Source organism: Jaculus jaculus, chromosome 2, assembly GCF_020740685.1.
Source record: "Jaculus jaculus isolate mJacJac1 chromosome 2, mJacJac1.mat.Y.cur, whole genome shotgun sequence".
NCBI lineage: Eukaryota > Metazoa > Chordata > Mammalia > Rodentia > Dipodidae > Jaculus > Jaculus jaculus.
The window spans coordinates 104,849,778-104,865,646 of NC_059103.1; the positions used below are offsets into that span (position 1 = coordinate 104,849,778).

Genomic DNA, 15,869 nt, shown 5'->3' on the forward strand with positions numbered 1-15,869 from the left:
TTAGGGAAATTTCCATGCCTGGCTCCATCATAGTCTCTCTTATAAAATAAAATGATGAAGGAATGGAATGATTAAGGTTGCCGTTTTTCAAACCATAATTCACAGGACCTTGTCACTTTAAAAGAATAGAGAAGGTATTTAAAATTAGATATTTCAAATTAGTAAAAAAAAAAAAAAAACAGTCTTTAAAGATCTCTCTCTAATTTAATAGTTACTGTGGCTCTTTTAGGTTATAGTCCCTACCTTTGCTTGATTCAAAAAGTTGTTGTCTGCTTGATCACGTCACTGTCTTCAATATTTGTCTACAAGGACCACTGCCCCACTCTACCATCTTTGAACTTACAAGGCAAAAGGTAAACACCATCATTATAGAACACAGATGCTTGTGATGGGATCTGAAGAAAAGCTGGCTGACCTGCTGACAAATGGCTCAGGGGAGTTGATGGTGATGTTTTGATCCAACTTGGAAAATACAACAACCACTAGACAGTGATCACTTGGTAAATGTGTTGCAATGAACTTCAAAGGGTATTGAAACTGCTTTTTCTAAGCTCTCAGTCCTCTGTACCTAGCTAATACTGGATGCAAAAGAATAACTAACTTTAAAAGGAATCTATTGCCTTTGGGTTTTTGAAAAGCAAATATGGAATCACCAAATATTAAAACTAGAAAAGGTCCTATAAGCCACCTACCTTCACCTCCATTCTAAGTATGTAACTTTAAACTATCATAATTGGCCAAGTATTGTCAAATGGGGAAGTACTTGATTCCTTCCTCAGGAAAAATGAAGACAAAGTTATTTCCCTAATTTGGTAATTCCATTTATTAAATCAGTGAACCCAGGAACCTCCTAATTTATCTCTTTCAGTTAGAGTGGTCTCATTTTTTTTTCTCATGACACTGGTTGCGTATCCCTGGACATTCTGAATGGATGCTATTGTAATGACCCTATTAATATGATATTTAGAACTAGGTACATAGTGAATTCCAGGTCAGCCTGAGCTACCGTAAGAACCCTACCTCCAAAAATCAAAAAAAAAAAAAAAAAAAAAGAAAAAGAAATAAAAAATAATTAGGTGCCAGAGTACAGTTACTACCAGATGCATTTCTAATTGCCTGCTTCAACATTTTGGACAATACAGATCATTTTTTGGCCATCAAAACATCAAAACTATAGATCCAATACTTATTTTAGTGAAAGATAGCAAACAAAATGATTACATAACCAAAAGTGCAAAGTAAATGGTGTTACATGGTATGTTTCTCAAAGGCATTGCTGCCATTGAATCTTGGTGTGTTTTTCTTTTTGTTTGTTCCAGTTACTATAAAATGCTCACTGTGATTTGGATCAGCTGGTCATCGTCTCCATCAGGATTCCTCCATAGTAGGACAACATCTACATTGGATGAAATTCGGTAGCCCACACTGTCCTGCAGCTGGCCCTTGCCTCTATCAAGAAAGACTTCAGTGGAATATGTGAGCTTATAGAGCCGGTCATTGTTTAATGAGAGACCAGTAGTGTGACCTGCAGAAAAGAAGGAACACAGATCAAGTTTTAATAATAGAGCACATGTTAGTCCTGAGAGTATATTGTCTTATTCCTGGTAGATTCTTCTAGCTCACTGGGAGTGCAGTAAACACCTGCTGAATCAAAAATTGTCTGCTTCTCCTGCTTAAACTAGTGGCTTGAAAAGCAAAACCAAATAAACTGACTAACAAAAAGTTTCTATTTCAGAAAACCTTAGTTTGTAGCTCTAATTAATTATCAGGACATGTAAGTCCTCCCTAGTTGAATAGTAGGACTGTTTTAAAGCAATACCACTCACTGTATTGCTTTTGTTTATATGAATGTAACTTCAACTAGAGGTCTTGAAAGGATTGTTTTATAAATTCAATAACACTTATTTGAAATCAACATATTGTTAATGCCAAGAATGGAATGCTAAAGTAGCTCGAGTGGTCAGAAGGACAGTTCTAGCATTTGCGCACTTGTTATATTTAAAGATGATCTTTTCTATGTACTTTTATGTGCTAATTCAATTAGCAAACTTTTATTTCAAAGGTTAATTTCTATGATCGGTATGTTGGTACATGCCTGTAATCCTAGGACTTGGAAGGCTGAGGCAAGAGGATTGTTAAAAAAAAAAAAAAAAAAAAAAAAACCTGGAGACATTCACACAGTTACTAGTGAAATTCAACCTATCCTCAAGAAGTATAAAGAAATAGAATCAAGTTCTTCTGAGAGATGAATGGAAATTTATATCTGTTTTCTAAGTGTAGCTCACAAGAGAAAATCAAGAAAGATTCAGTATGTATGTTTTCACTTGGGGCTAGTAGGGTTGCATTGCCTAGTTAAGTTTGATAATCATAACTTTTTTCTCCAAAACTATGCACACAAAGAGTGTGGTGCAAAAGCTCAGGAAGATGTAATGCAAGACTAGCAAAGAAGCCAAAGCCACTGGAAGTAAGGTAAAAATTACCTTAAAAAACCCAAAATTTAAAAACCTTCTGAAAAGGCTTTACCATCTGCATAGTAGGAAATTTCCCCAGTATCTCCACCACCTGCTACAACACCTAGTTGCCCACCTACCCCGTGTATCCCATGTGTGATTGCTAGGAGTAATGGTCACAATATGTGGCCCCTAGATTCTGTGCATGGACACTCACAGAAATATGAGGTTAGCATTGTTTTGTTGTTTTCTGTTTGTTTTGAGACAGTCTTGCTATATAGCCCAGGCTGGCCTGAAACTATTCTTCTGCCTCAGGTTCTTAACTGTCTGGTTTATAGTCATGCACCACTACCCAGGCTTGAGGTAGGCACTGTTATTATTCATTTTATATGGACACAGAGATTACACAATTTATCCAGGGTCACACAGGTAATTAATGGTGGGGATCTGATACAAACCACAGCTCTAGGGGCCACACTCTTACATACTGTGTACCTCAAAAACTTTAGGTTGAATTCTTTCATTCCTAGAGAATGAACCACAGGTTCATTCATTCAATAAGGTGTTCTGAGTACCTCCTAGGAGATGGACAAGTTTTTTAGTCTGAGGAGGTTGTATTAATAGTCTGAAACAAAATTTCAGCCCTCATGTAGTTAACATTTAAGTGAGGGGACATAGACAATAAACAATAAGTGTTTAAGTAAATATCATAGCATGGTAGAAACTCTAACTCAGAAAACTGAAACAGGACAGGAAATGGGGACAGACACTAAGGAAAAACCTCTGTAAGGCCTGAAGGCTGGTCCCATGGGTCTCTCTGGGAGAAAGCATCACCACACTCCACTCCTCCACTCCTTAGTCTCCTCAAGACAGAGTGGAAATTGAAAAAGCCCTGGGATTCATGAAGAAGTAATACAGAACCAGCAGGGAATCCAAGGCCACCGGAATTAAAGAAAGATGATGAGGTCAAGTAGGTGCCTATGGGTGTCAGGGAGACTTAGGAGACTTTTGCATAGACTTGGAGTTTGACTCAAGTGATATGGGGAAATGCTAGGGAGTTTTACATAATGACCTAGTTTTAGGTTACCTGATCCAACAAAGGGTCAACAAAAGATGACAGGGATTTCAGTGGGAACCAAGAAGAAGCAAGTATAGGAAGTATGGGAGCATATCTGAGCATGTATATACCAAAGCAGCGTTTAACCACCAAGTCAGTGTGGGATGCAGAAGCCAGGTGGAGTACGGATGAACCTTAAAGGAGATGAAGCCTGTCCCTCCGTCAGCCTCTCCTGTCTCTACCTCTTTCATTCTTACTGGGTCTTCTGCAGCAGGTTGAAACATGACTTATGGCCATGAAAGACAGTTTTACCCAGGAAGCCTTTTTTATGACATCTATCAAATACCACACAGGGCCCAGAAGTAATACATGCTGTCTTATCTAATCCTCACAGCAGTTCTGAAAGGTAAGCAGTATATGAGAGCTGACAGAAGCCGACTCTAAGTTCAACCCAAAAAAGCAGCTATGCCGCAGACTTTGATAGTCATATTTTCTGAAATCTAAGTTTATAAACTACACGAAGGTGTTTTTTTGATTAAAATAGCTGTGAAAACTTTATAAGGAGGTAGTTTTTCATAAAGTTTCAAGCCTTCAAAACTGTGGCGTTCATAACTTTTTTTTTCTTGCTTTTACTTTACTGGTCAAAAGAATATGAAAAGGAAAATAGACTAGACTAGAACAGGTCCTACTTATGATAAAACCCAGAGAACAATGAAGAGCCTTGTTTTCTGAATGATTTTTCTTAACTCCCTCCATGGGCCTATTCTTAATCTCTTGCTAAATGCTTAAAAAGCCTAAAATGGTTCAAACACATAGACTATGCTAGAGAGCTGTCCCTGCTATCCCTCCCTCTTTGGTATTTCTCTGTTTCCAATTGGATATTTGGCCACACTGGGCATCCAGAGCTTCTGCCATTCGTGTTGTTGACCTAAAGCTCTGCTCTAGGGTACTGCTCTTCACAGTATGCGTGGCAGAATCTTTGGTTTAGAGCTGGTGTTTGATGAAACCAAAATTTTAGTCAAAACAGAGTTACTACTGCTCCAATTTCCCCTTTCAAGTGTGTTCAGAATGTGCAAGTGACTGAAAAGCAACAGGATTCTTAGTTTTGAATGCTTTAAGAAACGCACAAGCACTGTGTTCTTTTACAAAACTTTAGGCGACTACAATAGGACTGCTTCCTGGCTTCAGCAAGAAGACCAAGCAGAGGTGCAGAGGTCATCTAATGTGAGCCTGGAAAGAGGTGCAGTGGAGGTTAGGGTGGAGGAAATAGAGTCTAAGTACCTGACAGTAAACTATAAGCTAGAGATAAGAGAGGGTGCAGAGAAAGGAAGGAAGATAATTAAGGCAAATAGGAAATCCAGAGAGTAAGTCTGGAAATGAAGGAACTTTGCAGGTTTCGAGGTGTCAAAACACAGAGAAAGTAAAAACACTTCATGAAGAAAAATAAAATTTGGCACTGAGAACAAATCTATCTCCAGGTGTAACCAATGCTAAAATGGGGAAATGTGAGACTACAAAAGTTCACACTCAGCAAATCATATAGAATCTCCCCATTCTCACCTTGATCCTAATCCAAAATTTAGAATAGCCTGATTTTAAGGTAGTCACTTCACATGCTGTTGGTTGGTTGAAAGTCAATCATTACGAGGGAAAAGAATCTATAAGAAGTCATGGAAGTGAAATAGTAGTGGCCACTCCATCTGGATAGAGAGCACTAGATCATGTTCTGTTTACTTTTGAAACTTGGCATAAGCAACCAATAATATGAAGTTAAAGAAGCTTGAGCCTTAGGCCCCCTCATTTGCCCAGGCTCCTTGTAAGATTTTAGGAGATGAACCTAGCAGTGTGTACACATATGTTATCTTTTCCCAGGAACCTTTGTAAATGTAAGATCTTTTTGTAATGTTTTCTAAAAGCCAGCCTTTAAATTGCACAAGCTTCAGGGTCTACAAATCTGGATTTGCCACTGAGCTCGTACACACCAAACTGTCATGTTCCAAATATTGTTTTCCCTATGTGTAGTTTTCATTTGGCATGTGTGTGCATGGCATGTATGGATATACTTAAGTCCTCTACAACTGCATTTGCCAATTTATAGTGTACAGCACGGGGAGAAAAGAGAATCCTATGGTGGCTATCATTTCTTGAGTATATTCCTCAAAGCAATCATGGTATTCAATATTACTCCTTTTATGTCACTCATGTTTCAAATACTCAACAGTTTATTACACAAATAATGAAATGATATGCTGTCTATATAAGAATTATGAATCAGATATGATTTCTGTTTCTTTTGTTCATTTTTTTTTTTACAACCAAGTAAAGACTGCATCTTGAAATACTAACAACCTTAGAAACCGTTAAAAAATATTACTATCACCTTTAGGTTAAGCCTAACATATGATTTCCTCAGGTGAAGTAATTTAAATTTAGCCCTCTAATACTTAAGTACCAAAGTTTGTTCTTTTTGACTTATATGGAAATTTTCCACACAAAAGTTTTGAGACAGTCCATTTTGTGATCAAGAGTTACATGTATCCCAAATTTTTAAAGTTTATATGTGAATAGTTTCATTACAACTATTTAGAGTACATAGTTTTAGAAATTGAACCCTATCATGACACTTTGAAAATAATAACTTCACATAGGTCAATAATCAAAATCCCAGTGAGTTAATAATCTAACTGATTTGAAATAATATTTTATTAATATATTTTATACATTACGAGGAATGAAGTCATTCCTCATAAAATATTGCTGTCTCCCTTTTGTGAGGTTATCAACTCATATATTTTTAAAAATAAGTTTATCTTAAAATAGAAAGCATGGGGGCTGGAGAGATGGCTTAGCAGTTAAGCTACTTGCCTGTGAAGCCTGAGGACCCAGGTTCGATTTTCCAGATACAGTGTAAGCCATATGAACATGATGGCACATGCATCTGGAGTTTGCAGTGGCTAAAGGCCCTGGCTTGCCCATTCTCTCTCTCTCTCTTTCTCTCTCCCCCTCTCTCTGTCTCTAATAAATAAATAAAAATAAAATATTTTAAAAGTAGAAAGCATAACTAGCAACACTTTTTAAAAAGATGTCTTATTTCTTAAATCCATATCATGTAGTTTTATTTTCTTTAATTCACTATGACTATTCTACTATTTTTGAATGCTACTAGAATTAAATATGTGCTTTACCTTTCATTCATTATTCCTTGGCAAATCAAATGCCTTTTCCATTGGACCTAATTCTTCTTAAGGTCACATTGCTAAGCAACTAGAAGGAAATTTAAGAACTGGGTTTCTGTTAAATCCTCTTTTACAATTCAAATGAAGGAGTTGCATTCTGTGTGACCAAGAGCAGAAGGTAACAATAGCTGACATCTTTCTCCCCTTTTAAAAAAAAAATAGGCCACGAATAAGAAATTGAAGCTAGAGACAAACTGGTCTGAGGGGCTGAAATGAAAAGTGATGTCTAATTTTGTAAAATAGTGGTAGAAATTTAAATTTAGTCTTCATTTCCACTTAGTCATGCTTTTACAAACTTACATGGTTTCCAAAGATGGTATAGTTAGGAAGTTATTACACATGCGCGCGCGCACACACACACACACACACACACACACACACACACATACACAGTAACACAGAGACAGACTTCTCCTGAAAAGATTGAAATTAATGTTTAGGAGCTGACAACATAAACTTACCTTTAACTGAAGCGGAATATGAAGAAAAGAAGCAGAGGAAAAACACAGCAAGAAGAATCATGCTGACTGGCTACCCTCTACTGCATCCAGTCTGGCTAGGAGTCACTGAGCAGTGGACCCTTCTGGTGGCAGCCAGCAAGGAAGTGACCCTCCTCAGAATCTGCGACAACAGTGTTTATCTATAGGGGAAAGGTCAGACTCCAAACTCCAAAATCAGGACCTAAGTTCACTGAAGGGCTCATTATTAATGATTAAACGTAGTTTTCAGTCTCTCACTTTAAAAAAGTTTATTTCATTCAAGGAGGAAGATTGAGAAGGTTTTCAGTTTTGAGAGATGTACCTCATCCTATAAATGCTGAAGTCCTGAGAAACTTTCCAAGAGACCTGCTGGTACTTTCCTGCTCAGAACACAATCATCACGGTTGCCTATCATATTACCTTCCTGTCAGAATAGTGCACTTTTATGTGGGAGGTGGTGGGGATCGTCACACTCTGCTAAGTAAAATTGAATTCTTTCTTTTATAGTCAGGGTTTTTTTTTTTTTGCATGTGCATATGCATGGGTTATATGTACATGTGAGTTCACGTGTTTATGGGAACACACGTTTGTATGTGTGTAGGAAGACCAAAGGTCAACACTGATTGTCTTCTTCAGCTGCTTTTCCACCTTTTTTTGCTTATGTGTATGTGTGTGATGTACGTATGTGTGTGTATGTAGGTAGGTGCACATGACCATGTATGTGCATGAAGAGGCCAGAAGTTGACAGTGTCTGTCTTCCTCAATGCCGCTCTTTATTTACTAAGGCAGGATCTCTCGCTTGAGCTCAGAGCTTGTTGATTCAGCTCGTCTTGCTAGCCAGCTTGCCCTGGGCATCTCATCTGTCTCCCTACCACCAGAATCAAAGATGGGCTGCCATGCCCACCTGACATTTACATGGATGCTGGGGATCTGAACTGCAGTCTTCATATTTGTGAGGCAAGCACCTTACCCACTTAAAACTCCTCCCCAGTCCTCCACCTTATTTTTTGAAACAGGCTCTCAGTGAACCTGAGACTCAAAAACGACCAAGCTAGCCAGTGAGTCCAGGGGATCCTCATGTCTCCTCTTTCCCAGTGCTGGGATTACAAGTGCAGGCCATCTCCCCAGGCCCCATTTTGAATTTTGATAGTACTTGTATAAAATCACCCTGACCCTGGCCAGGCATGATGGTGCATGCCTTCAATCCCAGCACTCAGGAGGCAAAGGTAGGTGATCACTGTAACATTTGTCTGGGTCCCCAGACTGGTTGGCTGGAGTCCTGTGCTTTCTGAATTCCATTTACAGGAAGAAATTCAGAGGGTGAGTCTCAGTGCTCACCACCCTTTTAACAGAATATTAATTGGGAAACTTAACTAGGATGAAAGGGAGTGTTTAGTGTGGCTAAGGTCATGCCAACTGGACTAACCCTTGTCAAATGGAAACTCCCACAAGAATCCTGATAGGAACATGACCTACTAAGATGAAGTGGCATAGGGTATATGTGGGGGTTAGGGGAAGTCCTGATGAAGGGTTACTTGAATATACTAGAAAACCTCATGGTCCTACTTCAGTATGAAATGAATTAAACTTACCCTAATTCCTCTCAAAAAAAGATCCATAACCTTGAGATCAAATCACTTAGACACCTTAAATAACAGGCAGCAAATAATAGAGCTGCAAAATGAAATATAAAATTGAACAATCTCCAAATTTAAGAATATATCCTCTTGAGGTATATTTGTATATGAAGAAATGAAAGATGAAAATTACTTTTATCTTCTATTGAGAGAAATTCATTTGCTATCACCAGCTTTCCCAGAATCAAGCAGAAAAGCCATTCTTACAAAACAAAATAGCTTTGTTAAAATAATGTATATTTATCAATACTAGGGTCATACATACAGGGTAAGGTGAAAGTGCTCATCCCTTCCTTTTTTGTGTTTTTTTTTTATATAGTTTTGTGGTTCATTTGTTTGTTCATTCCCATAGTATTTTGTTTTATTTATTCATTCAAATATTTTTAATTATTTACTTGCTAGGGAAGAGAGAGAGACATAAGACATAGGCATGCCAGGGACTCTTGCCACTGCAAATGAACTCCAGATGCCTGTGCTTCTTCATGTATCTGACTTTACACTTGCTTGCAAAGCCAGCATGCCCAGGTTTGATTCCCCAGCACCCACATAAACCCATATGCAAAGAATGAAGTTTGCATCTAGAGCTGTTTGCAGAAGCAAGAGGCCTTGGTGCACCCATTCTCTCTTGGCTAACAAATAAAAAATACTATGAGAAAAACAGAGTAAGTTTTCATCTTACTGATTTTCACAGAAATGTCTTTTGTATTTTCATTTGAGATCCACAGTTACATAGACTTAAAGTTTGTGGTTAGATTATGTAGTGTGTGATACGTGTCTCTTTGGGTAAAGTTCTATTCATTGTCAGGTGTTTACCAGAGTCCAGCCAATAAAAGGCATATCTATTGCCTAATAAAGAAGTGCTGTTTTATTTGAGCATTTGACTTCCAGTAGAAAGCTCCCATGAGTCACTGTATTCAGCCAGTCTTCATTTTACAAATAAGGCTGCTTCTGTTATTTAAAATAATATCATCCTTCCCTACTTTGCTTTTATATCTTTTTTGTACAAAGAAATTTGAGGAAAGCCTTGTGATTATTTCACTGAGATGAAATAAAAAGTGAAACTCTTACCACATTCAGAGGCCTCTGTGTGCAAATGAGGCATTCTCCTTTGCTGACCATGCAGGGCAAACACTGCACAGTACTCTGGGAAATATCTCCTCAAACTCACCAGCTATTTTGCATGGCAAATGAAGCCGTGCAGGAGGATGGCACAGTATGAAAGTAACAAGACCTGCCATTAATGGAACAATTACTATTTATAGCACACTATGTTAAACCTTTTACAGTTTATCATCCCAACAGTCATTTTGTTTAGGCTCAAGTTAATTTAATAAAATGTTTTAAAGAATATAGTTGAATAAATCTCAAAAGCCTAAATTTAATACCCTTACTTAAAAACTTTAACAGTAGTGTTGAAAAATGATTTCATAATCATGGCAAGAAATTGTTAATAACTGGGATTGTGTTTGAGTAAGCCCATCACAATTTCTTATGAAAGATAACCAAGTTCTTGATTTTTGTGGTATACATTTGAGGCAGACAGCACAGAGGCAAACTGGTAGGTACAAGTGAGCACAAAATCATGGAACACATGTTCAACAATGTCATTGCCCTTTGCTAATACCTAGCACTGGAATTGCTGTGGTACAATCGTCTTGCCTTGATAAATGAAGCAACTGAAATAAAGATGGATAACTAATTCCAAAGTACAGCTGTGCTTCTATTGAGTATCACAGGTTGTTAAGAGTTAACTTATTTTCTTAGATTAGAAGATAAATGAACTTTAGCCCATTAGAGGTTGAAAGGAAATGAATTACCCTACTAGATATAGACATAGTAACTCAAGATGTGTGATAGCTCTGTGAAGAAAAAAGTTCATACTATCAGAACATTTTGCTCTGTTCTTAGAAGTATGTCATTGTTCAAAAAGTTTTAGGAGATGTCAAATTACCCCTATCAATTAATAATAGTTTAAAGTCTAATGGCATTTTCACTTTAATAAGGGACTTGGCATTTTGAGGGAATCCTAAAAATCATTTTTTATCATGATCATTTTTATAGTTTGGTGACCTCTTTTATACCAAGGCAAAATCAGGGTAGACTATATACATTATTTTACTCAACAAACGTATTAACTTAATATAGTATATCAATTCATCATGAAATCATTTAAAATACTACTACATAAGTATGCTTATACACATTTATTGACTATTAAGAACAGACTACTATAGCAGATACAGTTTGAAATAATTTCTTGTACATACATATATGTATGAAATTTATTTGTGAAAGCACAAAAAGAGGATTAAAAGAATGGCCAATGAAAATATTAGTAGTTATCTGTGAGATGGAAGTACGCTTTATTTGTATTTTCTTTTTGACCTTTATTCTATTATCTTACATTCGACATATTATGCACATTACTTTGAAAATAGATTTTATTTAGATTTGCAGAAAATTTGCTGAAATAATACAAAGATTTCTCATGTAACCTGTATCCTGTTACCACTATTACTAGTATTTTAATGTGGTAAAATTAACATTATATAAATAATATTTATGCATTATTAACTAAAAACCATGTTTTATTTTTAACTAATACCTTCTCCCCTTGTTCCAAGATCACATCCAGGATACATTACACCTGTCATGTCCTTTAGGCTCCTTTTGGCTGTGTGACAGTTTTTAAGAATCCTGTTTGAGAGTTTCTAAGATGACCTCCTATGTGAAACTTTAAAATACTTTTCTTCAAATCTTATTGGAGTTGTGTGTGGAGGAAGACCACATAGGTGAAGTGCCATTTTCATCACACCACTTGATATGGTACATGTTATCAGCATGATTTATCCCTCTGTGCATGACTTGACTTAGGTCCCCGGGCTGAGCAGTATTGTCAGATTTCTCCACTGACATTACTTTCTGGACATCCTCATTCTCTGCACTGTGCTGTGTTCAGCCCACATTCAAGGAATATGGAATTGTTTCTCTTTAAGAATGAAGTAGCAGCACAAATTATTATGAATTCTTCTGTAAGGGAGTTGTCTTCTTTTTCTGTTTAATCACTTACATTATTACGAACTCATGGATATTTATTTTATATTTGGGCCATAACCCAACACTACTTCACTTAATCTCAATATAATTGTTTGATTTTTATTCATTGAGAGTTCTCTCAGGTTGGCTCCTGTATTCCTTTGACATATCCCCCAGTATCTCCAAGAAACTCTGATTCCCTCTATTCATGAATAATAGAAACTAAGACCTTGGCTCTAAGTATATTGTGGCTGTAACTCTGCACTCTCTACATTGACTTTAAATCCATGAGTACATCTCTCTTAACTTATTTGGATCTTATTTGATTTTCATCAGTCTTTCAGATTTTCTCACATAAAGCCTTTGCAAATTTTGTTGGACTTGTATCTGCTTTATTTGGGAGGGGTAATACTGCTTTTTAATTTCAAGATCTAATTGTGCATTGGTGGTACATAGGAAATCAAATGTATTTTGAATGCTACTTTTTTATCTTGTAACTTCACTGTGATTGCTCATTAGTTTAATGGGGTTTTGTTTTTTGTTTTTCTTTTTAACATAGACAATCATGTCATTTGCAGGTTTTTTTATTCTTTTCCTTTAATCTCCTTTTTTTCTGAATTGCTAGACCTTCCAATATAATGTTAAATATACATGTGTGCTTTTTAATACTAAAATTAAAAACTTTAAAAAATTACATAATACACTCCCACTCCCCTTCTTTTCTCACCCCTCCTAAACCTCCTACTGAGCCCCTCTTCTTTCCTACTATTCCATCTTCTATATTGATGTCTTTTTTCCCCTCCTCCATCATCCATAACTACCTGCTGGTGGGTCCTAGATTATGTGGGTCTTATGCAGGTAATGACAGCTGCTGTAGGTCATGAATATAATGACCACTTTGTGTGTAGAAGCCAGTACCCAACAGCGCTCTTCTCCATCTGTTGGCTCTTACATTTATTTTCTGCCACCTCTTCCACTGTAGTCCCAGAGCCATTGGAGGGTGTGATAGAGATGTCTTGTTTAGTGCTGAACACTCAAGTATCACTTCTTCTCAGCACTCTGTTGAGTTTTGAGTATCTCCAGCCCTCAGTGCCATCTGAAAAGAGGAACCTCACTAACCAAAAGTGAGAGCAGCACTAATATATGAGCATACACATAAGTACATAGAGGGCAATTTGGTTGGCATAATAGACCCATTTTGCCAAATAAGAGTAGTAACTTCTCCCCTAAGGTTTATGACTTCCCAACCACAGGCTTTTGACTAAGTTTCTGTGTCAGGAATGAATTCCCTGCTCCAATCCAACTAGACAGTGGTTGGTTACCCAATAACAGATAAGCTACTACTGCTTTAGCGGGCACATCTTGCCTAGGTGACGATTTGTGTGCCTTTGTAGGGTTCACTGCTTATTAAGAAGGCTGATGACTTTTTTTCCCTAGCATAACATTAGTTAGCAAAGAGAATGCTTCCTGGTCAATCCTAACTTGATTTCTCAGTATCCTGCAACCATAGAGTGTGGTTCATTAATAGAGCTTTACCATGTTGTTCTGGTGGACAACCAAGCCCCAACCATGGGTTGTTTTGTTTTGGCGGTCTCACTGACCAACAACTCACTGGGAGGTATCCCAACCTTAACACTAAATAGTTTCTGTAACAACATATGGCTTCTGCATTTGCACCCCAATAGTGTACTTCTACCCAAACCCTCTTTTTTTAAAAACAACAAAATAGAGGCTTTGTGATATCTACCACTGACCCACTCCAGCACACATACATATCTAAAAATAAGAACTAGGATATGAAAGAGAACATGCAGTGTTTGACTTTCTGAGCATGGGTTAACTCACTTGCTATTAACTTTTCCAGATTCATCCATTTTCCTGCAAATTTCATAATTTTGTCTTTACAGTTGAATAAAATTCTATTGTATATATATATTACATTCTTATTATTTATTTTTTTGTTGCTGGACATCTAAACTGATGTAATTTTCATAGCAGCAATAACACTGATGAACAAGTATCTTTGTAGTAAAGTGTAGTGTTTTTAGGGTATATGGCCAGGAGTGGTATAGTTGGGTCATATGGTAGGTCTAGTTTTAGCTGTCTCAGAAACTTCACCACTGATTTACATAATGGCTCTATTATTTAACATTCCCACCAACAATGGATAAGGGCTTCTCTTTCTTCACACCCTTGCCAGAATTTCTTATTTGATTCACTGATGATTGCCATTCTGACTAGATTGAGGTAGAATCTCAAAGTAGTTTTAATTTGCATTTCCCTGATAGCTAAAGATGTTGAACATTTGAAAAAATATTTATTGGCCATTTGTATTTCTTCTGAATAGAGAACTCTCTATTCAGTTCTATAACCCATGTTTTGATTGGGATGTTTGATGTTTCATTGTATAGATTTTAAAGAAATATTTTTGATTTTCATTTATATATTTGAAAGGAGGGGGAAGAGAAAGGTGTGCACCAGGGCCTTCAGTCACTGCAAATGAACTCCAAATGACATGGGTCCTGGAGAATCCAACTTAGGTCCTTTGGCTTTTCAGGCAGATGACTTAACCACTAAGCCCTCATTGTATGGCTTTTTTTTTCATTGTATAGCTTTTTGAGTTCATTGTATATTCCTAGATTGTAGTACTCTGTCAGATGTACAGTTGGTAAATATTTTCTCCCGTTCTATATTCTGCCTCTTTGCTCCATTAATAATGTCTACACAAAAGCTTTTAAATTTCATTATATTGCATCGGTTGATTAGTGACCTTATTTCCTGAGTGACTGAACTTCTATTCAAAAAGTCCCAGCCTATACCTGTATGTTGAAATGTTTCCCTTACTTTTCCCTCTAGTAGTTTCAGTCTCAGGTCTGATGCTAAGGTCATTGTGCACTTGGAGTCAATTCTTATGCATGGAGAGAGACAAAGATCTACTTTCATTCTTCTACATATAAATATCCAGTTTTCCTAGTAGCATTTACTACAGAGTCTGTCTTTTCTCCAGTGAAATTTTCTTTTTCTTTTTCTTTTTCTTTTTTTTTTTTTGAGGTAAGGTCTCACTCTGGTCCAGGCTGACCTGGAATTAACTATGTAGTCTTAGGGTGGCCTCAAACTCATAGTGATCCTCCTGCCTCTGACTCCCAAGTGCTGGGATTAAAGGCATGTGCCACCACGCCCAGCTCCAGTGAATATTTTTGGTGTTGTTTTTGTCAACAAACAGATGGCTGTAGCTGCCTAGGTTTATATTTGGATCCTTTGCTCTGTCCTACTGATCTACATGTCTGTTTTTGCACAAACACTATACTGTTTTTGTTATTATGACTCTGTAATATACCTTGAAATCAGGTATGGTGATGCCACCATATGTTTCTTCCATTCCCAGTTTCTTTAGGATTTGTATCATGAAGCAATGTTGTATTCAGCCAAATGTCTTTTTTGTGTCTATTGATATGACCATGTGATTTTTGTCCTTGAGTCTATTCATATGGTGTATTAAATTTATTGATTTGCATATGTTGAACCATCCCTCCATCTCTGTAATCAAACCCACTTGATCAGGATGAATAATTATTTTGATGCGTTCCTGTATCCTGTTTGCCAGTAGTTTGTAGAGAATTTGCATCAATGTTCATGAGGGCAATTGGTTTGTAATTTTCATTTTTAATTGTGTGGTAGAATTAACCAGTGAATCCATCTAATCCTAAACTTTGTGTACTTGGGAGATTTTTCCCAACTGCATTGATTTCATTATTTGTTATATGTTTTTATCTAATTTTGGTTTTTTTTTAAAAAAACATTTTGTTTATTATTTATTTGGAAGGAGGGAAAGGAGGGGGAGAGAGGGAGAGAATGGGTGCACCAGTGCCCTCTTTCCACTGCAAATGAACTCCCAAAGCATGCACCACTTTGTGCATCTGGCTTTACATGGGTGCTGGGGAATCAAAGCTAGGCCATCAGGTTTTAAAAGCAAG

General features: G+C 37.0%; 1 protein-coding gene across 2 annotated transcripts in view; it reads right to left on the reverse strand.

Moving 5' to 3' along the window:
- The window catches only part of LOC101617236 (microsomal triglyceride transfer protein), a 71,421-nt gene that overhangs the window by 41,259 nt on the left and 14,293 nt on the right, over nucleotides 1-15,869 (reverse strand). The window contains exons 1-2 of one of the 2 annotated variants that reach the window (XM_004661640.2): nucleotides 7,205-7,363; nucleotides 1,338-1,525 (exon numbers count right to left, since the gene is read on the reverse strand). In XM_004661640.2, coding sequence (XP_004661697.2) covers nucleotides 1,338-1,525; nucleotides 7,205-7,265 — 249 coding nt within the window. In that variant the 5' untranslated portion in view covers nucleotides 7,266-7,363. Of the gene's footprint in view, nucleotides 1-1,337; nucleotides 1,526-7,204; nucleotides 7,364-15,869 lie in introns of those variants that run through there. The other variant, XM_045143386.1, reaches the window with a different exon arrangement.